Source organism: Leptosomus discolor, chromosome 8 (assembly GCF_034619465.1).
Source record: "Leptosomus discolor isolate bLepDis1 chromosome 8, bLepDis1.hap2, whole genome shotgun sequence".
NCBI lineage: Eukaryota > Metazoa > Chordata > Aves > Leptosomiformes > Leptosomidae > Leptosomus > Leptosomus discolor.
Genome location: NC_141398.1, coordinates 33,839,246 through 33,860,964, shown reverse-complemented (window position 1 = coordinate 33,860,964; position 21,719 = coordinate 33,839,246). Strand labels below are relative to the sequence as shown.

General features: G+C 45.4%; 1 protein-coding gene across 1 annotated transcript in view; it reads left to right on the top strand.

Moving 5' to 3' along the window:
• Positions 1 to 7,081: 7,081 nt before the first annotated feature.
• GFOD1 (Gfo/Idh/MocA-like oxidoreductase domain containing 1) overlaps positions 7,082 to 21,719 on the top strand; it is a 66,779-nt gene continuing 52,141 nt past the window's right edge. Inside the window, exon 1 of the mRNA XM_086469301.1 lies at positions 7,082 to 7,334. Coding sequence (XP_086325427.1) covers positions 7,082 to 7,334 — 253 coding nt within the window. The remainder of the gene's footprint in view (positions 7,335 to 21,719) is intronic.

Here is a 21,719-nt window from a genome sequence, read left to right as displayed (position 1 = left end):
TGATTTAATGAAGCAAGGTCACAGAGCAGGTAATGCCGGCCAAACTTCAACACAATCACATCAGTACAGTTGGCAAGTCTAAAGCCTGAGATTTAACGGTGTTACAGTCTTAAAGAGCATGATTTTAAGGGAGCAATAGCTGTGCAGAGGCACACCAATGTCTGAAAGCCAACTGCACTAACCCTGCTTGTGCTACCGTACTGGCATAGACCTAACTAATGCTTTTTCTCATTTTTTTTCCCCTCAATGCATAAAGAAGGAAGACTCATTAACTTGCATTTATTTGTTCAGATTAAAAATAATCACAGTACCAATCCAGAGCTCCAAATGCACATGCTCTAAATTCAAAATCAAAATGGAAACAAATGAGGAAGGCTGCCTAGGATCGTATTTCAGGCTGGCAGGGACCTCAGTAGGCAATGCAGTAAATACCACTACCTCAGCACCTTTCCCTTCAGTAGCCTGGCAGGGAAAAGAGAAGGGTGGCATTTCAGTGTGTTCAGGAAGACAACAAATCTGGTTTTGGACAGATCATAGGAAAAGTCCAAGTTTCTGTACTGAGTATTGTAAAAAAAAAGTGTAAAGACCAGCAGCAGGACACAAGCCTGCATTAGAAGACAGCACTCTCCAGAGGCAATTACCTGGGTTCATCTATTCCCAGGAAACAGATCCTCCTGGGATTCAGTATCTTCTTAGCACACACAGGACATTGGCTTGTTGCAACAGGTAGGCAGAAATTCCTGCCTACCCTGCCTGAACCATTAAGCCTTTGTTAAACAACATCGGGTTTTCTGGTATGAAATGTAACTTATTTGCAGTATCCTGGAAGGCTGTTCAAATCTGCAGCATATCAGACATTTAAAAATTACTCTTGCAATAGATATATTTTCCTTTAAAACCTGTTCCGTAACTGTCTGCATTAAGGCTTCTTGCACGATGTGTTGAAGCCCCAGCTGCTTTCAGAGGGAGGACACTTGTGGAGGGGGCGACTGACACCAGTGTGGAGCAGTCCTGTGCTACCTTCTCATATAAAAGTGGAGTTTCTACCAAACTGAACCCTTTCAAAACCCACACTGCATGGGCAGGCTTAGAAGTCTGGAAATCACATGCTCGCTTTCACGCGCTCCTGCATGACTAATAAAGTGATGATTCTCTGCTATTGTCATCCCAAAGTAACATCTCAGCTGCCCTGCAAGCCATGTGCAATGTTCTATTGCTAAAATAATAACTACTTCGGCAGCGTATTGCATCTATTTGCACAGCACTTAACAAGTGTGATATGACAGAAACTACTGCTTAGGCTCAAAACCATTTTTCAGAATTAAGAATTTCTGTGCAACTCATTCACTGTTATTTTTTTTTTTTCCCCAGCGAAGTACCAATATGGGAATCCCCTTCTCCATGGGTCTACTTACATATTTCAACAACCATGGATTTGCTAAGGTGGCTTAGTAAGCTTTAGCTACTTCTGCCTAGTCTGTGGCATTTGTCCAGGGTCTCTGGATGCCTGGCAGGAGCCCAGGCAGAGCAGCAAACGGCTGAGGCACAGGTACAGAAAATTAAATATATTGTGGCAGGAATCCTGCCTCCTGGGCAGATCCAATACCTGGCATTGTGCTCTAGGTATGTCTTAGGTATGCCTGATTTGCTGAAGGCATGTCAGGGATTTCATCAGCAGGTGCGTAGCGTGCAACACATCTGATGATTCAGTGCTCGTATGTGTGCTGTCTGGTCGTACGCCTGTGTTTCTCTTGGGAGGGAATGACTGGTGAGAGATTTAAGCACGTATTACACCATCACGGGGCATGGTTGCACCCACGCAGCTATGCACTTGTTCCCTGCTTTCATTAAGGGATCCCATGTTCATCCTGGCTAACAGGTTCTCTACCTCCTTTCTCACCGTATTAAACTGTGACCAGCAGGAGCTTAGGAAAGCCAGCTAGGCCAGAACAGAAACAAGTTTCCCAGAGAAGCTGTGGCTGCCCCCTCCCTGGCAGTGCTCAAGGCCAGGCTGGATGGGGCTTGGAGCAACCTGGTCTAGTGGAAGGTGTCCCTGCTTATGGCAGGGGGGTTGGAACGAGATGGTCTTTAAGGTCCCTTCCAGCTCAAATCACTCTATGAGTCTATGATTCTACGAAACTGTAAGTGCCTACCAGCTGAGTGCCCCACTTTGGATGCCTAGCTGCCCTCAAGCACCCAAACAGACTCCACAGAGAACAACAGAGAACATTGCCCTCGTTTTCTCTGAGCCTCAGTTTCCCCACATGTAAAGTGGGAATACATCCACTTGTCTTCTTTCATAGGACGTCCATATTGTCAAAAAGTGGAAATTGTACCTTTTCAGGTCCTCCTCTGTGCCTTAGTGAACAGAGCACCAATGCCTTTGGAAGTATCTTGCTAGTGATGTAGCTTCTTGAAGCCTCTCTGGCTTCCTCTCAGCCCATCCATGCTTGGCGTACACATCTTCTAAAGAACGGCTCTGGAAACTGGGAAGAAATAAACTCAGAAAACATACTGAATGGGCTCAGAGACCCCAGGCATGGGCACAATTCCCATTGACCAGAATGAAGGAGGGCTGAATGTATTACTAACCCTTTGTTAGCCCACACAGTCTACTCTTCTCTAGTTCTCTCCGTTGCACTTTGGCCCATTTAATACTACAAATGTTAAAGTAGTTCCTGCCTTTAAATCCCAGAGCAAGAACTTCTGTGGATTGTCTCAGTGGAAATGCATTCACAGACACACTAAACCAAAGTGTATGGCTCTTTGCAAGAACAAATTCCTGTCGGCCTGAGAAACTGCCAATTGTGTGGCATTAGATGTAAAAAAGGACTTGAGCAACTCAGCTCACACATCCGTTCTTGTGCTGCATGCTAAAGCTGTGGATGAGTCAGTACAGCTGAGTGGGAGAACCAGACAGGTCTGAATCACCACTTTTTCCTCCTCTCCGAAGCACTATTATTTCCATGCAAATAATTTCAAGCCTCAAAGCCATAGAAGAATTCCAGTAGTGGTGATTGAAAACCTTGTACCCCAGAAGGAGCCAACTGGTTAATGAAAATTCACAGCTGCTTCATGTTTGGAGACACTGATTTATGTAAAAGGAAATTAGCTAATTAATCTTAAAATCCTGGAACTTGAGAAGTATTTGGGGAGACAGTAAGCTCCATTTCAGGATTTCACTGAAGCTATGTATTATTTAGCTCTTTCCATTGTTGTTCAGACTGATGTATGAGAAGTTTGAGAAATGCAGCTGTGGAGTCTGACAGGATAAATGTTTAAAAGGTCTGAAAAAGACCAGGTTTTCTTTTAAGTGCAGAGAAGTAAAAAACAGTGTGGGATCTTCATCTTTCTGTTGAGCTCAGGCTCTAGATAGAAACCTCTGCAATATGTGGGAAGACACCTTCACACATTCGGGAAGTAAATTGAGGACTTTTATCTGCTAAGTGCTGTCTGCATCTGGAAGACCACCAACTTTCTGCATTTTACTTACACCAAGAGATAACAAGTATTTGCATGTCATGAATGCTTGATTGAGTCTTTTATACGTTTTATATCTCGTTCTTTTGACTTACTAGCTACTTTAATAATACTAAAACTAAATACAAAGCTAAATAAAAGTTAAATTAAAGCAATTAAATAAAAAGTAAAAAAATCAATGATTTTTTTATAAGCTCATAATTTATTTAGAAGAAACCAATGTCGTTTACAGAAATAACTTCATAAAATATATGAAATTCAACTGGGAAGACAGTTTCAAATCTTTGTGAACAACTATATCAGAATTCTGTAGAAGAGCCATTAAGTTGGGATTTCTCATGTAAAGTTGTCAATGTACCTATACGTATGTTGTAAAGTATAATGACCTGGAACCGCAAAACTCAACTGAAATATGTAAAAGGAACAGAATTGTGACTGCAACACTTTTATCAGTTTCCTGATGTTTGTTTTCATTTACAGAATTTAGAAACAGAAGAAGGATGTATGAGACTTTTATGGTTTTTCTCCTCTAAGTGCAACTTTATGCTAGTAACTTACTTCACCCTAATAAAACCTCAAGGAAGAACAAAATTACTCTCTCTGTGAGAGAAATTTGTGTGTGTATGTCCTCCTTGAAGGAAGCTTTAGCAACCTTAAGAAAAAGTGCCAGCTCTCTTGACAAGACTGGCAGGCTTAGAAGTGGAAAGATCTGATATACAGAATACCAGAGGCTTCGTAGTTCAACACATGCAGCCCAGGGAACCTCGTCCTGGTTAGACACGTCTTCGAATTGAGGCACTTTGCTGCAGCCTCAACCTTTTTTTGCTTTTCACTAAGCATCTTGCCCAGATTTAATAGTACTTCAAGTCAGAAGTAACTGGCAGCACTACTAGCAATGTGGGTTTGAGCAAGGATTCTGCTTTTGCTCATATTTGCAGTTGCCTACATCGTGGTGAGGAGGTGGTTGCGTTACTGAAAAGCCAGTTGTCCTTCATCAGCTTCCCTCAGTCCTTTTGGGTGCTCATGAGGACAGGCAAGTGTAGCGTCATGGCTGTATCTCACATGATTAATTGAGAAAGAATTGCACCCTGCTCAAGTACAAACAGTATGGAGTACATCCCCAAAAGTCCCTGCAACAAATGAGGGGGGAACACAACACTTCTGCAGATTTGGTGTTGTAATGTGTTCTCAATTGAGGTGCCATTTGCTCAGCTTAACTCTGTAAAGCTATGTTGACCTAACTGGAGAAAACAGAAACATATCAAAAAGTAAAGCAAGAACAAATTATCTCTAGAAAAACAATGGACTTAGCAGGGTGTAATAATTTCATTTCTTAGTCCTTAATTCCCATTTTCTATGCCTCACTGAAAATTTCTCAAAACAATTACCTTACATAGATCTTCATAAAGTGGCTTGTGTCTACCAGGATAATAAAAATTGTACGATGACTAAATAGGCCCGTAGCATCTATTTCTCTTCAACCCTCGCATATTTATCGTGTTTGTGTAACCTGGCTACTTTCTTGGGGTTTATTATTGTGCTCAGGAAAGCAAATAAGACAAGAAAGATATTCCAAACTGCTCAGCCTGGGAACACCCCATCTAAATACATTCGAATGCCTGATGGAGAGCCCCAATGCAATCTTCGTGTTTCAAAGAAAGGTAATACTGCTGCAGTTATTTGACAAACAGATCTGGATTGTGTTTCTGTTGTCAGAAGCCAAAGAGTATCAATCTCCTTTGCTTCGGCGCTGTGGAAAGCAAACAATGTTTGACTTGCGGCGAACCTTTAGGCATCCATGCTTTTTGTAATGAAGAAGTGTTTGCTGTGAGATGGTGGCAGGAAAGAAAAGCCCCACCTCTTTACAGAGTACGGGAAAGGAGTGCTGGCTTCCAAGCCTGATTTTTTGAACACTGGTGGATTATGTTTGCAGCGTTGTTCCTGGCACATTTCCAGGAGTCTAATATAGGAAAGGTTTTTAATTTGTCTTTTTTTCCCCCTTTCCTTTTCCCTTTCCTCTCTTCTCATTCCTTCCTCGCTTTCTTTCCTTACTCTTCTCTTCCTTTCTCCTAGCAATTGGTAAAAAAGACAATATGTGGAAAAACAATGTCTTTATTCTTATCCTTTAATTGGAAACAGGAAGTTTTGTAATTATTTTTTTTTAACAGATACCAGCATAACTGCATGGCACTCACCAGAGCTAATCTGCTTTCAGACCAGCAGACCTGTGTGCAGAGCTGGGGCAGAGAACCACCTCTGTGAGGATGAGCCCTGCACGGGCCTGTGCGGGACCAAAGGGCGCTGCCATCCTTGGCCACCCTGGGCCCTCCGGCAGCGCCTGGGTCGGCAGGAGCGCGGCTCCGGAGGCCCATCATTCAGGCCAGCCAGGGGCAAAGACGGGGTGAGCAGGAGCTGGCATGGGGCACTGCGATGGTGCTGGAGGGTTTGCTCCTCCGCTGTCCTGGATTTCACTGTTGAGTCCTTCCAATGTGAACCCATGTCCCAGTATAGATACGATGTTTGTCAGGAGAGCAAATGACCCACAGTCCGGTATGGGATGGGTTTTGGGGACCTTGGCCGGGCATGGTGGGAGGTGCGGGCCGGGAGCTGGTGCCCAACACCTCGCGTGGTGGGTGCTGGGGTTCAGGGCTGCTCCCCTCGTGCTTTTGGACATCCCACTCTGGAGGACTGTCACAGGAGGAGATGGGCTGAAGGCCAATGGACACGACCAGCTCACGCCAGTTTGCCGCTGTGGCTCTCCCAGTGCTCTTGGGCCTTTATTAGGCGCGACCCCCATGACGCCCCCACACCACAGCCCCTCAGCGGCCCTCCCGCGGGGGAAGAGGCGGGGGGGTCTCCCGTGCCCATCAGCGCGGGGGCAGATGCCCCGAAACCGACCCGCCAGGCGGACGGGAAACCCCCGCGGGCCCCCGAACCGCACCTGCGGAGGTAGGGCTGCCGCGAGGGCATGGCTGCCGCGGGGGCATGGCTGCCGCGGGAGCCCCCCGCCCGGCGCCTCCCCCCGTCCCCACCCAACCCGGAATACGCGGGGCGGCCGGCGGCGGGGCGGGCAAGGTGGCGCCCGCCACCTCCCAGGGGGCGCCCCGCAGCGCCGCCGGGGCCGGGGCGGGGCCGGGGCGGGCGGTGACCAATGGTGCGGCGGGGGCGGGGCGGGCGGTTCACGAGCACCCGGGAGGTGACAGCGAGGCCCCGCCCTCCCCGCGGCGAGCGGGCGCCCGCGGCGAACATGGCAGAGGAGCGGTGCTGAGCTCCGCGCCGCCGCCGTCCTCCCCCCCCACCCCCCGCACTTGTTGGCCGCCTCCGCTGGGGGAGGGCGGCTTTCCCTGCCCGCCCCGCGTCCGTGAAGGGAGGGCAGCGCCGGCGCCTCCGCGGAGGCGTGTGTGATGGTGCGGGCATGGCGGGGCAGCCGGCGGCCGCGGTGCTGCTGAGGCGGGGGGCGGCTGGTCCCGGCCCCGGCGGCGGCGGCGGCAGCAGCACCAGCCAGTGGGGGCTTCCTCCCTTTCCCGACCTCCCCGGCCGGCGTTGAGGGAGGGAAGGAGGGAGCACCTCGCTGTGCCGCCCGCCTCGCCTCGCCGCCGCCATGCTGCCCGGGGTGGGGGTGTTCGGCACCGGCCTGACGGCGCGGGTGATCGTGCCGCTGCTAAAGGCGGAGGGCTTCGCCGTGAAGGCGCTGTGGGGCCGGACGCCCGAGGAGGCGGAGGAGCTGGCTAAGGAGATGAGCGTCCCCTTCTACACCAGCCGCATCGATGAGGTGCTGCTGCACCAGGACGTCGACTTGGTCTGCGTCAACTTGCCGCCGCCGCTCACCCGGCAGGTCGCCGTCAAGACCCTGGGTGAGTGGGGGCGGCCGGGGGTGGGGGGCGACCGCGCTCCGGGCTCGGGCTTCGCGCTCGCCTCGGGCTGAATGAAATGAAACCCCACCTCAGCACGGAGTTTTTCCTCTGCTTTGCTTCCCTCCCTCCCTCGCCCTTCCCCGGTTATTTGGAGGGGGGGCTGGCGCTCCGCGCTGTAGCAGGCCGAGGGGCGGCAGGGGGATGGCGCTGCGGCAGCTCGATGTGATATCTCGCATCCCCGCCGGCGTGGTCCTGGGCGGTAGGCAGGCACCCTCCCCGCCGGGATGCTCGGGCAAGCCTGGGCCCGGCCGGGCCTGACAGCCAGCCCATGCAGCGCGGGAGCAGGGAGCAGGTGTCCTCCGTGTCGCGTTAAGAAGGAGAAAGTCACGGTAAAAAGGAGAAAAATACTCCTCCCGCCCGCGTTTGGCCGGGGGTTGCGGTAGGCGCCTGGCAGGGGAGCGGGGAGCTGAGCATCGCTCCCGCCTTGGGGGCAGCCGGGGGTGGGGGGCGGCCCTGCCCCGCCCCGGGTCCTCGGCTGCAGCCCCGGGAGGGAGGCAGGAAGCGGTGACCGCGGAGGAGACGTTTTTGCACCCGAGGCTTAATGAGGACCACGTACAAAGGGAGGGAGGGACCGAAAAAGTAGGCACGCACTGTTGAGAGCTTCTCCGGTTTCAAGCGTGCGAAAATGGGCCGCGTCTCGCCTTCTCTAGCGTGAGCGTCAGCCTGGGCTTTACTCGTTCAGCTTCCTCATCTCTGGTCTTGAAAAAACTTGTTTTCTGATGGATTTCAGTGGGAGTGCCCTCCGGAGTGAGGAAGTCTTGATTTATCTCAACGAGCATAGGTGGGAAAGGGTGAAAGCGAGGGGCGAACGCTGTGGGTCACCACTGTTGCGGAGCCCGTCGAGGCGGACAGGGCAGGGCGGTGGGTCGGCGCCGGGGCGGCATCTCTGTGGGGCTGTGGCCGTCGCTGTCAGCCTCGTAGGCGTGTATGGCGTGTAGTGGCGTTACATCGCTGCTGGCGTACTCGGTAGAATGGGTTACCATTCAAACGTTGCTAGTGTCACAGCCAGCCACTCTTTTCAACCTTTAAAATTAAGCAGTTAAGGCAGTACCTAAAAAACCTTAAGTACAGTGTAGGCATTTGTCAGGAAGCCTTGCTCAATGTTACTTCTGTACTTGGAAATGCTTGTCTCTGAGTCAGAGCATTTGCTTGTCTTATTATAATCTACTTTTGACTTTCCCCTCAAGATGCAATACTTGCACCAGAAGCCTGACTTGCTTGCCAGAATGGTGTGTGAATGGATTTGTAGTGCAGCATTCCATACCCCACAAAAGACAGTATCAAGTTAACAAGGTTTCACGTTTGGCGCACAGTAATTTGGTGACAATCAGGTGTTGGTCATGGAAGTGCTCTTACAGGTAGAGTCCCACGAGGTTTCAGGCAGATGCAAGGCAGCTGGTACAAGAATAAAACTTCTGAAATAATAAAGAAACACACTTGGTGTGATTTTGCTGGAGGGCTTAATGTAATGTTATGTTTTGTCCCTCTCTGAATATTTGCAGCTAAAGAAGAAAAAAAAATCCTGTTCCTGAGCGTGTGCTGAATTTATGAATGATGCTGACAATTGAGCTTACTGATAACTTGCTGATGCAATCTGCTAGCAACAGACTGGAGAGGAAAAAAAAAAGATGTTTTCTGCCTGTTCCTTAGTACTGTATCGTTCTCGGTTCCCTTTCACCTCTAGTTAATTTGTTTTCCTCCTGTTCCCCAACGGTTGTTATTTGTGTGTTGCAGGGGTGGTAAAACGTGTGAAAACACATGGAATGGTCATTAACTAGGGATTAAACGTGTTACAGTGTGATAATGTGCAACATGTCATAATTTCTTTTTTTAGTGTATTACTTAAAGGGGATTATTATTTACAGAAATAGTTCTTGGACTATAAATAATTCTTCTCCCAGTTATTTCAGAGTTAAATTTTTACTATTTGGTTGTGTTTTGTGGTTGGTTTGTTTGTTTGTTTGTTTTTTTTATATTCAGGCATTGGATATATAACAATGAAAGTTCTTGCATGTTCATACAGGTGCAAACAGGGGGCTAGAGCAGTGGTTCGCAGACTGCTGAGAGGAATTCCTCCCTGCTGGCAGCTCCTTCTGGTCCTGCTTGTGCTTCATGGCTTGCAAACTGCTGTGCCCTGGAGTGATTATTTTGCTTTAATCACTGAATTTTCTGTTTTGAGGGGAGCGGTGCAGTTGCATTCAAGTGGGGGTTTCAAAAGCCTGTGGTAAGCAGGGGCAATGTCTTATAGATTGAGGAAAGCAGAAGCTGGAAAAACATTCCTTATTATGATAAGGAAAGGATGTGGGTCTTATTTTTTTTTTCTTTTTATCAACTTAATTTTTTGTGGTTTTTTTTTTCTTCCCCTTGAGATTTTGCACAGTGTTGTGCAGCAGCTAGTGATAGGACATAGACAGGGATACCAGAGGTTTTACTCACAGATGGAGGCTTCAGGAGGTCTAAACACGATGCCCTGTGTTGCAGCAGAAAAGGCTGAGAAAGACACGAGTTATTTGTTAATACACCCAGGTCTGGCTTCCATATGAGAGGAGGTATAGCTGGCCTGGGAAGAGACAGGAACCAACTTTTCTTTTGTACCTGTATTTTATTTTATCTTAAATTGGCTTGTTGCCCAAAGCTGTGTTTTCATTTGGGGAGGTTTCATTATTAAAAAGTAAAAGCCTGCGGAAGCAGTTGGTGGTGTTTCTGTCACCTGTCTAGAGCTGTGTTTACACTGTGAAATTGCAGTGGGTTCATATCTGCTCTGGCCTATTTCTGATGTGGACTCTGGAGGTGAAGGCGGGGTAAAACAGGTGTCCCTGCAGCTGTCTTTAGCTCGGACCACGCAATGGGAGAAACTCGGTTGCTTTGTTGTCACTGATATGTCTGTCATGTATTGCTGCTTGAAACATGTTTTTGGCATGGTGGCCCATCAACTGCTATTAAAACACAAATGTGTGAATACATGCCCCAGTTGAGGAAGTCCCCAAACTGTGGCTTCCTGCAAGCTGTTGGGGGAAGAAAATGGGAGAAATACAGCTTTAAACTTGTCCTGTTAAACTTTCCTCTAAGCCTCTGCTGCTTGTCTGTATTAGAAACAGGATCCTGAGCTGGGTCAAATTCTGTGTGGCAGTTTTCTTAGGAGCTAGACCAATGTTGGGCAAGCCTCTGGAACAGAGCAAGTTTAAGAGAGAACTGGAAAACAGGCTGCTTTGGACAATGACTGAAAGCATGAATAAAAGCCATGGCATTTTTTGTGAAATGTGCTGATGGCCTCTGTCACTTCTGTGTGAAAGGAATCAAATTCCTGGTTCACTTCTACAAAATGGGGCTGATTGACCCTTTCTCTTTCCTACCTCTAGTCTATCTTGCTTGCTTAGGGGCTCTTTTGTGTATTATTGTTTGTACTCGTTCCCTGTAGCATAATGCAAAACGAGTGTCCTGACTGACTTGCTGCTTGGTGGTCAAGAAGATCAATGACTGAATGTTTAGGTAAGCATAGAAAACACTTCTAGTGTTGAATAAGGGCATTTTCCCTTCTCACTGAGCTGAAGTTTGGCATGTTTGCTAGAAGTGGTCTGTGTTTCCCCTGCCCATGTGCATCAGCAATACAGTCTTATCCCAAACCTGATCAGGCATGGGAAATGTGTTTGCATGCAGGGTCACCAGAGTGCCTATTTGTGCTCAGCATCAGAAGAGTTGCTGGTACAGACAATATGACACGTCCCTCCACCTAGTTCAAAACTGTAATCCCTACTTCTTGTTTAATTAAATAAGGCATTCTTCAGATCCTGACTGAAATGGTTGCCTGTGTGACTAAATAGCTGCCACATCAAGTGAAGTGTTGTACTGCAGGTGGTGCTGAGGAGTCCATGATGATATTTCATCTCAAAGTTGAAGGGGAAAGCACAGACGTTTCTATGTGCTTGGTCCTGTTGGTCCTTGAGTCAAGTCAATTCGGCTAAAGAGAACTTACTCCTGAGGTTCATGTAAGTGTTTCTGGGGAGCAAATGTTTTGCTTTTGGGAAGAATCAAGTATCACGTGTTTTTAACGCATGGTTCTGGAGATACTGCCCTTAATTCTATTTACAGTGGTTTTGCTTACTCTTTCATCTTAAGTTAGGGACAGGAACAGTGAACTGTGCGCTGAATATTCACTGCACATGTTTGCAGCCATGTCTACATAGTATTACATTTTAAAATGTTTGTATTGTACTAGCGCATGGTAGGAGTATGTTCTGCCTGGGGACTACACAGAGTATGACTTTCTAGCTCTCCAGAAGTTGTTCCTTTTAAGGAGCACTTAAATTTGCTTGCTGACCACTGCTTCTGCTATACTTGATTGTGGTCATGAGGGAGCATCTTTATTTAGAGAGGAACATAAATAGTACTGCTCAGATCCTTACCTTCCCACTGTTTCCCAGGAAGCAGTGGCATCACACGGCCATGCAGTACAGGTCTGCTGTTCAGAATATGTTTGTGAGAACTCCTTGTTAAAGCATTGGCAATGTTATCGCTGAATCTACCCCTGAAGCAGGGGGAACATCAGCTGCAGTGAAGTAATTCACAGATCTGATGCAATCTCTAATTACTTTCCACGTTCCTCTGCACCCATGCAAATCAGGCAGAGGTTGCAGGGTTGTAGCAGTGGATAGAACTTGGTCCAGAGTTTGTAAAGTGGTTAGGATCCTTTGGGATGAGATGCTCTATTAAGGGAAAACATTATCATGATTATTTATTATTAATAGCAATGTAATATCTGTCCTGCAATATTGAGTTTAAATTTGACCTAACAGCAGTGACTTTCAGAGAGCATGCTCTTTTATTTGGAAGGCAGATGAGTCCGCAGCATATTGAATGCGGATTATGGTCATCTTATTGCAAAAGAAAGAGTCAAATGAGGTGCTGTCTACCTTTAATCAGCAGAGCTAGCAGAGGCTATGATGCCTTTTTTTGCACATATTAGAAAGTCAGTCCGAAGAGCCTGCTGGCAATTGCCTGCAAGCCTTCTTCCCACTTGCGTGATGATGGTATACCACAGAAAATGACACCTAGCTCTTCCATCGACCTTTTCTCTCAGTACTGCAGACCTTTAATTCCAGTGTTATTCCTGTAAAACTCACAGAGATACTGTGGGATTTGGCCTCTGAGACAGTTAAGGTAAAAGAGCACTGTTTACGTACTGGTTAAAAACCAAACAAATAAAAATAATAATAAAAAACCCCAACCAAATATAGCACACCCCTCCTCCTGTTCCTTGTTTCCTTTCCAGCCTTTAGATCAAAGGCCTGTTTTCATTTTTCCCAATTGTCCTCTTCTGACTGAAAGTAACCGCCAGTTCTGTTGTTGCAGTGGTAGGGTAGGTTGGGAGCCCAGTATGGACCAGACTTGGGATGCTGGGGCACTGAGCTCATGCCATGATGACGTACCCAAATTTGCCTAGACTATGTAGCAGTCAGTTGAAGTGATTGTATTAAACGGTGTTAGCCGTGGTAGTTAGACTACCATTGTAATCCTCTATCCAGTTGGGTCAGTTTGTGTTGCTGGAGTTTCCTATGTACTGTTTTAGAACCAACTGCCTGGTCGCTGGGATCCCAAAAGGACACTGTGTTGCTGTCTCCAGACCAGTGTGGGCAGCTGAAGCAGGATGGGCTGGACCTCTTGAGGACTGCTGCAGGGCTAGTCTTGGGCCCACTCAACTGGAGGCTGTAGGGGTGTGGAAAACAGCATCTCTCAACTTTAGGGAGTTACCATCCTCTGTCTGATTACTGTGCCCTGTAGGTGACTTGGCTGAAACAAATGCATGCCCAAGCCCTCAGTTGCCCTGCTTCTCCCTGTGATTTAAATGGCAAAACCTGATGCCAGAGTACAGAATCCCTCCTTCCATCTGCTCGGCTGTTGGGGGCTTGGAGCTTGGACCTTCAGTACAGTGAAGGCTTTGTTAGGCAGAGCCTGTAGTCAGGGTGGTGATACTTTTGATGAGTAGTCTGAATTTCTTTTAAATACATGAGTCAGGTGTGCGTTTGTATGGTTTTTTTTGTTGTATGTGTGTGGGTTGGTTTTTTTTTTTAAATCTGTGTAAGCAAGTCCTTACAGCCTTTATCTGTTTCACTGCACTTTGAATGCTATTATCCTTGCACTGTTCTGGTCTTACATTGGTGGTAGCAATGGTGGCAAGTACAGCTATTTTTCCTACTGTCTGTGGTACTGGAAAAACTCATCTGTTCGAAGACTAGTGCACACTAGTGCTATTTCCAGCGCAGGTCCTCCCTGGGCATCCTTGTCAGTGTTAACAGTGACGCCCTAGCATTAGCAATGCCATAATATTTTGGTGGCTGAAATGAAATGGCTGAATAAGGTAAGTAGCTCTCTTAGGTGTGGCTTCTGGCATGGCTGACAAAGATTTGACTGATGTGTTGTTAACTAGGAAAGGGCTGGAAATGGTAAAATCCTCTCCTGTGAACAAAGCAGGCATTACTGTGTTACTGCTGAAGGTGTAGGCATGCATGTCTGGTCTCGTGGCTGTGCTAGCAAGGATTATCCTTTGTATTTCTCTTGCTGGCACAGCTGGTAGAGTGGATATCATATAGATAGCATCTTGTGTGACTTTTTTTTTTTTTCTGTTAAGATGGCACTACTGTGCTGTGGATGCTGATACGCAAACAGAAAACATGTAGCATAGCTTTCTTCTGCAAGAAGATGAGAGAAGGTCCTGATAAAAAGCGTGTTTCCACTGTTAGAGCTGTGCCCAGGCTAAGTATTGTAATTATTTAACTTCTGGAGTAAACTATTGCATTCCACTAACATGTGAAACAGCAGAAAACAGATCTTTTATTATTATTATTCTTTCTTGCATAGCTTTGTGCCTTCATTCTGACAGGCAATGGCCACTGTGACACCTGCTGTAGTACTGACCTGTCTGATTCCTCTTCAACAGACCTTCCCTCTGTCACTTCCTGTATGGTTGCTCGCTTTTGGGGACTTGTGTTGCTGAGTGCTCAGTGGCGTGTAAAGGAAGGACCTGTGTCCAGCTTCTGCTGTTCCAGGTTTTAGAAGAATATTAGTAATAGGGGAATTAAGGAAGAATGTGTAGATAAATGTGTAGAAAGGAAAATAATGGTGGGCGAATAAAATCACTAGATTTTCAAGGCTCCCACTGTTGCCTCTTTTTCTCTCTCTCCATTTTTTTTTTTTTCCTTAAAGCCCTCCTATGCCTGAAATTGACACTACATGACAGAGAGATTTGCTGTAGGACTCGAAGCATGGATAGTCGAGCACAGTCCCTGATGGAGGCAGGGTAAAAACTCTGCAAGATGCTAAATATGTTGTTCTGTCTGCTTTTGTTCGAGAACAAGGTAAATTGTGTTGAAACATGTTACAACTTACTGTCCTTTTCTTTGTATGTGCAGTAGATTTTGCCCATTTAGCAACAGTGGTGGCAAAGCACCAAGAATGAAAATAGAGTTAAATTTCTAGGATGGCCAAGATTGGCGTTTTTTTTTTTTACAGGCCACTGCAATGCAACAACACTCTTCACTGTTAATATCAGTTTGCCACAGCATTATCCGGAGTTGATAGGAATTGTTCTGGTTTCCTCAAACCACCAAAGCAGAAGCGTTTACCCTACTGCTTTTTGTTTATTATTCATATAATAAATTCTTAGCTCATAAGAGTGAGATGTCAAAGCCAGGGACTTAATTTACAAGGTCAGCGTGTGTGCAGGTAACAGAACCACACTCCTTATGAAAAACGATTTCAGGCCTTAAGTCTTGATTTAGACAAATTGATTTAAATGGGTATGTAATTAAACAAGAACAATCCCTCGTGTAGCATCCCTAAATTGATTTAGGGCCTGGTCTGCACATAGATTTTTGTACCAGTATAATTATGACTGCAAGGGGTGTGGCTTCTTTAATAATTGCTGCATGGCCATTAGAAGTCCAGCAGGTGTGACTCCTGGCATGAACGCTGTTCTGCTGGCATAATGGCATCTGTATTTGGTACAGGTTATTCCCACACCTGTGCAGGCATAAACTGTTGGTTGCATATATATTTAGAGCATTCAGCTGGTATAAATGTGTCCATGTTACTGGTATAGTCCAGCTCTAGATATATTGGTACAGCTGTACTCTGCATAAAGCCAGTTGATGTATTAATTAGGGTGGTTTATTGTTGCGGACACTGGGAGCAATCCTGTTTCATTTTTGGGTCACTGTGAGTTTGGACACCTTTGAGCAAAAGTCCCCAAAAGGTCTCAAGAGTTTTTCTGCGCTTGTTCAGGAGCTGGCTATGCTAAAAATATGGTGGTGAAGAGCAGAGGAGGCTAGGCCTTGATGCACCACACAGCTGGCACTGACCACCAGTGTCGGATAAGACTCATGTACCTGGCAAGTGTAAGCGTAATTATCCTTGAGCACTGTGGATGCCTCTTACAGCTGCACTTCCAAGATGGTGGAACTGGTGTACAGGATAGCGTGAACACCAGATCTTATTAATACACAGATCTGACCCACAGGGTAACGGGAATTTTAGGGAATTGTGGGGGATGAGAATTTACCCCCTCTTCTCCTTTGGACAGAGATAATAGCATCCTTTGTTTTAGCTCAGCCAGGGCTAATGATGAAAGTTATTATTTATCAGGCCTAACTCCTAAGTATGAGTGTGGTGAAGAGCACAGAAAATGAGAACACAGTGTGAGGAACTTGTTTGGTAGTAATATAAGAATAAACATAATGATTTAACACAGGGAGTAAAATTACTTCCGTCATTTGCTACTGTGCTAGAGTTTAACCTCAGGGTGAAAACCAATGCCTTCAATTCCATCACAGCAGCAGCTTTAGTGAAGCAGATGGAGGTGAAAAAAAGGTAGCAACTTTGGTTTGCATTCTGATGTTTCCATGGCTTTTATCTGCAATAAAGACCCTAGTTTTGGCACTTCCTTGCATTGAATGTTTGGCAATCTTCAGCCCTTCCATCTGGCCACTTTTTGCCAGGAAATGCCCAGAAGGAAGGTCGTGGTTGAATTAAATACTGTCTCTAGGGTACTGGACTTCACATGGCTAATGAGGAGCCTTAATATAGAGAGCTTTTCAAAATCCAAATAGAGTCAAGCAAGGAGAGAGAACTAAAATAGTGCTGGAGTGATGTTGCTTAAAAATGTGAAATCAAGGGCTAGACTGAGCACTCTGAATTCTTTCTATTGGTATCTATACATACGCATTACATATAGTTCCATATATGTATAAAAATAAAAAAAAAATTGTGAAAAATGTATAAATTAAAAATTCCTGGAAGTCCCTCCCCTTCCTTCACTTCCGCAGCCCATAAAAGACAATGCGACTGTTACTGTTTTGTGTAGGGATAGGAAAGGGGAGAGAGACTAGCTCAGAGGACATCTGAAATGGTTGCAGCCAAACTCATGCGTGTTAAAATAAATTCCAGAAATGTTCCTGAAAGAGGTATGTAAAAGGTTAGGTTCTGATCCTGTTTGGTCCACTGTGAATGCAAGTAAAGCACTACAGATCAAAGGAAATAGATGAAATTCATGGTGATATTACTGAGAACACACTCTGGCCTGAAAGAAAAAACTTAACTGTGCCGCAGGGAGAGGAGCCTGGCCTTGCAGATCTGTGTCGTCTTAGCAAAGGCATCTCTGTCAACTTAGGAACTGATCGGTGGGAGTCTTGGGACATGGTTCTGCAAACCTCTGCTTACTTCAATAGTCTCCTTGAAGACAAAATCCCAAATTCCTCGTAGGGAATATTTGTCAGGTGCAGTAATTCACGTAAGTAGGAATGTGCTCGTAAACTGCTTTTGCACCAATTCATCAAAAAAATCCATAAATATAGCTACCTCGGTGCAATTCCACAGCTCGATATGGTAATGCTTCTATGACATGTTAATGGCAGCATGTCTGCAGGAATAAAAAATAAGGTGGAAACTATTTGGAGCAGAGGTGCTTAGAAATGTTAGCTGTAGCCTGTGGAAGTCTATCACTAAACAAGCATGACAGAGCTTGCAGAACTCTTTTGTGACTTGCTGCTTGCCTTGAAGGAACTTGACAATTCAGTGTTACGAAAGATGCTTCGTAGTTAAACAGGATGAGATGCTCTGATAAAGACTCATTTAATGGGCAGAGTGCTAAGCAGACTAGTTTGTGGGTACAGCATTATCCAAATATGTGAGAATGTGTTCTGAATTTTGTATCCTTGATTAACAGGTGGGACTCATTACTCATGTTGCTGAAGTATTCTGCTTAAAAATCAGTGTCATGAGATGCTCTGCTCATAGGGGTAACATCTTTGCTAAACTGCCCAAAGTACATTTCGACATAGTCTATGACTATTGGCATAGCTTGAGAGAACCATGGACCTGAAATGTAATTCTGGCTATAATTTTTACTAGACTTCACCATCTAACCACTAGGAAAAAATACTTTGATGTATCGTATGCCTAAAATGAGGAAAGTCTATGTTCACAAGCCACCTCATTTCTATCTCATAAATGTTGATCTGTGTGCTTGTGAGATTTGATGCTAGCTAGCAGACTTATTTATGCCTTTGATTATAGTGCTGTCTCTCAGCTCTTCATATAAATTTAATTGTTTGTACTGTGGTTGTTGTTGTTTGAAATTACAGATTTGTTCACAGAGGTGAAGGTGATCTTTCACTGGGCCTCATGTGCACAGATGTTTTGGCAGCTGCTGAGCCCACACTTCTGCTGTCTGTGTGCAGAGAGACCTGATCCCTTACATATGAGGTGGGGATGAGATGTTGTGTTGGTGTGTTTGATGACACTCCTATTCGCTCTAAGCAAGAGTGGCATGATGAGAATAAGCTTGAGAATTTTTGTCCTGAGCTTTCGTTCTCTGTAACGTAGATCGTGTATTTTAATTGGATTGCACTTAACCTGCCTTCCTGGAGCTGGCTTCATCTTTTAGGATGCCCATATCTACAGATTGGGGATGGAGGAGCAGGGGTGGATTTAGACTTGTTGAAGTTTGTATGGGAAACTGGTGACAGGGGCAGAAGCTGGGTCCTCTGATGTCTGCTCTTCTCTTTCACTGTGGGACCCGCTGAGGCCAAATGCTGTTAAGTAGATGGTCATCATGACAAATACATCTGAACTGCTGGAAGAGGACCAATCTCTGTCACTCTGGTTGGGGCTTTTCCCTGGAAAAAGGTGGTCTAAAACCAGGGTGAGAAGAGGGTAGTGGGGACAATGCAGGGGAACCAGATTCCCACGCTCTTCTTGTTGATGTTCCCTGTGTATGGGGCAGCTTGTGAAAGGATTGCAAGGACTGTCGGAGGGACCCCCTCCTTTGGGGAAGATGTGTGGCTGGGATTGAGTGATCCATGTCTGTGTCAAGTTTGAGGATTGTATCTTGCACTGAATATTTTCTGGGTTATTAATGCCAGTAATCATCTTTACAGTGTTGGAGCCTTATTTAACAGATGCTACAAAAAAAAAAATCTTAAGCCAGCTTGCTATGAGCAGTGATGGCTCAGCAGCTAGGAGACTTGTGTATTTATTTTTAATGAAGTATGGAGTTTCTCTTTAGTATATGTTATGGCCCTCTGCACGCTGGGAAACCCCTTTCTTAGCAAATGGACAGGTCCTTTCTGGGCTGGAGCAACTGCCTTTGTGGAAGATAGACAATAGCATACACATATGTAATGTTGGTTTCAAATACAACCTTGAGCATCAGCATAAGCTGATGTTGGCAAGTTCAGATTTGCAGCTGCTGTTATGAGGTGTTCAAATGTAAAAAGACACTTAATTTCAGGTCTAGGCATTTTTTCAGCCTTGTAGAGTGCTTGCCCTGTGACTTCTGCATCGGGCAGAATTATCCAAGTGCACTGGGCAAAAGCGAGTAGGGTGCTGGTAGCTGCTGGAGCTGTCATGTACTGTCTCAGTGTAATCACACTTACAGGGAATTTGCGTTAGATGGAATTGCACTGTACAGGGCCATGTGTGATGTCTTTGCCTTTCTGGCTATATCCGCATTTTAGTGTGTTTCATGAAGTTGGTAAATAGGCAAGGTATTTGAAAACATTTCATTCACTTGGTGCTCAAAAGAAAATATTGGGGTGATGCTTTAATTGCTGAATCGGATTTTGGCAAACCATTAAAGATTCCCTTGAAGAGTCTTAAATATAATGCAGTAAGTGTGATATTAACTGACCTTGTGAGCTTTTTGGTGTAATGAACAAGGAGTGGATTTTGAGGCTTTTGCTTACTGCGGGGAGGAATTACCCTCATCTCCTTTCACTGAAAAAGTTGCATCAAAGAATTATCAAGCATAGGAGATGCCTCTGCTGTAAGATTAATTTAATAGCATAGAAGTATAAGAAACTCTTGGGTGGTTTGTTTTTTTTCTTACTCCTAAAGAATGTATATTTTACCAAGGCACTGACAGGACATGGCTTTGGCCCTCTATTTGAGAGGACTGCCTGTTTTCAGAATCCTCCTAGCAGATGGTACCTGTGCTGATGAAGTTTCCTGGTCACAAGTGTCAGATGTTTGTACTACAGCTCTGGATCAGGGCAAGGATGATGGATGTTTCTAGGTTTTTATAACTGTCTGTCTGGGTTAAGTACGCTAGCCTAAATTCCATATGGATTATGTGGTGCTTACAGCTGGGAACTCTGAGTGGAGGAACCAAGCAGATCAGATGGATTATACTCTCGTGATTGTAATGAGTGTAAAATATGTATATATTCTGTGTATCGAATCTCTAGAACAAACTTCAGATGGGCTTGTGCTGCGGCAATAGATTTGTGAAGTGGCTGTAACTATTAATGCAGGAAAACTTGAGAGTATCATATTCTTCAAGTCCTGCCAGCAAATAAATATATATGAATTTACAATTGAGTATTGTTCATAGAATAAATATCTCTAGTAATAAAATCACCTTTTCGGTCTCCTCTTTCTGTTTTTTCCTCTCTATCTATTCAGCTTGCCTGGCACTGTAAAGCCTGTTAGGACCTGAAACTAATATTAGGGAAATTAAAAGTGTGGGTAGTTGTGCTCCTTCAGTTTCCTTGAAGCAAACAGTGGGTGTAGTTTCTCGGGGGGGAAAAAACATGGCCACAGAGAAAGAAGTCAGAAAATTAGCTTCAGAATAAGATAGACTCTGTAGCTCTGGTTGGAGAACTGTGTACCATGAGCCTCTGTTCTGATTTAATGCAGCTGTACTGTCCCAGTCTCTAAACCTGTAATTACAAGACTGAGAGATGGATTGATGTGGACAGTAGTTAGGATATTAATTAAAATACCATGGATGATGTGGGAACAATATGGGTTAAGTGCTAAAAGATCTACAGTGCTGAAGAACTCACTGTCTCTCCTGAAATTTTTGTTCATTCAAAATCTTCCAAATTTGGCCTGCAAGAGTTTGATCAGTAGTGTCAGGGCTCCCAGACATGACCTTAAATGAACTTCCATGTGCCTGAAACCTAAAGACTCGAAAACCTTCTGATTTGCTACTGGCAGAAGGGCATCTGTTTGAAGTTGCTTTCTGTCTAGCAGTTCTTGCTTTGTCCAAAACTCTCGAAGAAACTGCTCTTCTACTGAATGCAGCTTTACAAGAAATGGAAAGCCAAACCCATTTGCTGGTGTTGTCTTGGCACTTCTGCGAGATTGAAAAAAGTGGCTAGACCAGGTGCTTTTTTTTTTTTTTTAAACAAATACTTTTTTTTTGGTGGTGTTTGCTTTGTGGCTAATGACTTGTTGCCAGGTTTCATCTCTGAGCAGTTTTTATGGGAGTGGGATAAAGAGAGTGGAATTTCTGATGGAAATATGCAGTGGGCATAGCTGTGCCATGCTGCTGTCTGCATAGTGGCAAACTTTAGTCAAATCAGGGAATACCGTGTTGCTTTCTGCATGGCTGATTTTCTTACATTTGGTGGCTTGCGTTTGGCTTGTTACCTTCATTTGGAAGCAGTGCCAAAAAAAAAAGGGGTCTTACAGGGGCGGGGGGGGAGTACTGTGGGCTGTTGTGTTGCTGAAGTCCTGAATTAGGGGTAGAAACCACCTAAATCTTCCCTCTGCCACCCTTTGCAGGAGCCAGACTCTTGCTGCGGGTTCCTTCAATGTAACAGCAATGTGGCAAGCCATGCCCAGCTTTGTGCAAAGTGTTGAAAAGGGGTAGCGTTCTTTGGCATTTCTTGTCTTTGAAAATGCATGCTCGAAAACACCAGATAACATTTGCCTGGAAGAAGAGGATGTGTTTCAGTGAAATGATAAGAGTGGAAGGGCTGCTCTCAGGGGCCTGAGTGTGACACACCTCCCTTGTTAGAAAAATAGATGAGTACAGAAAGTGGAAAA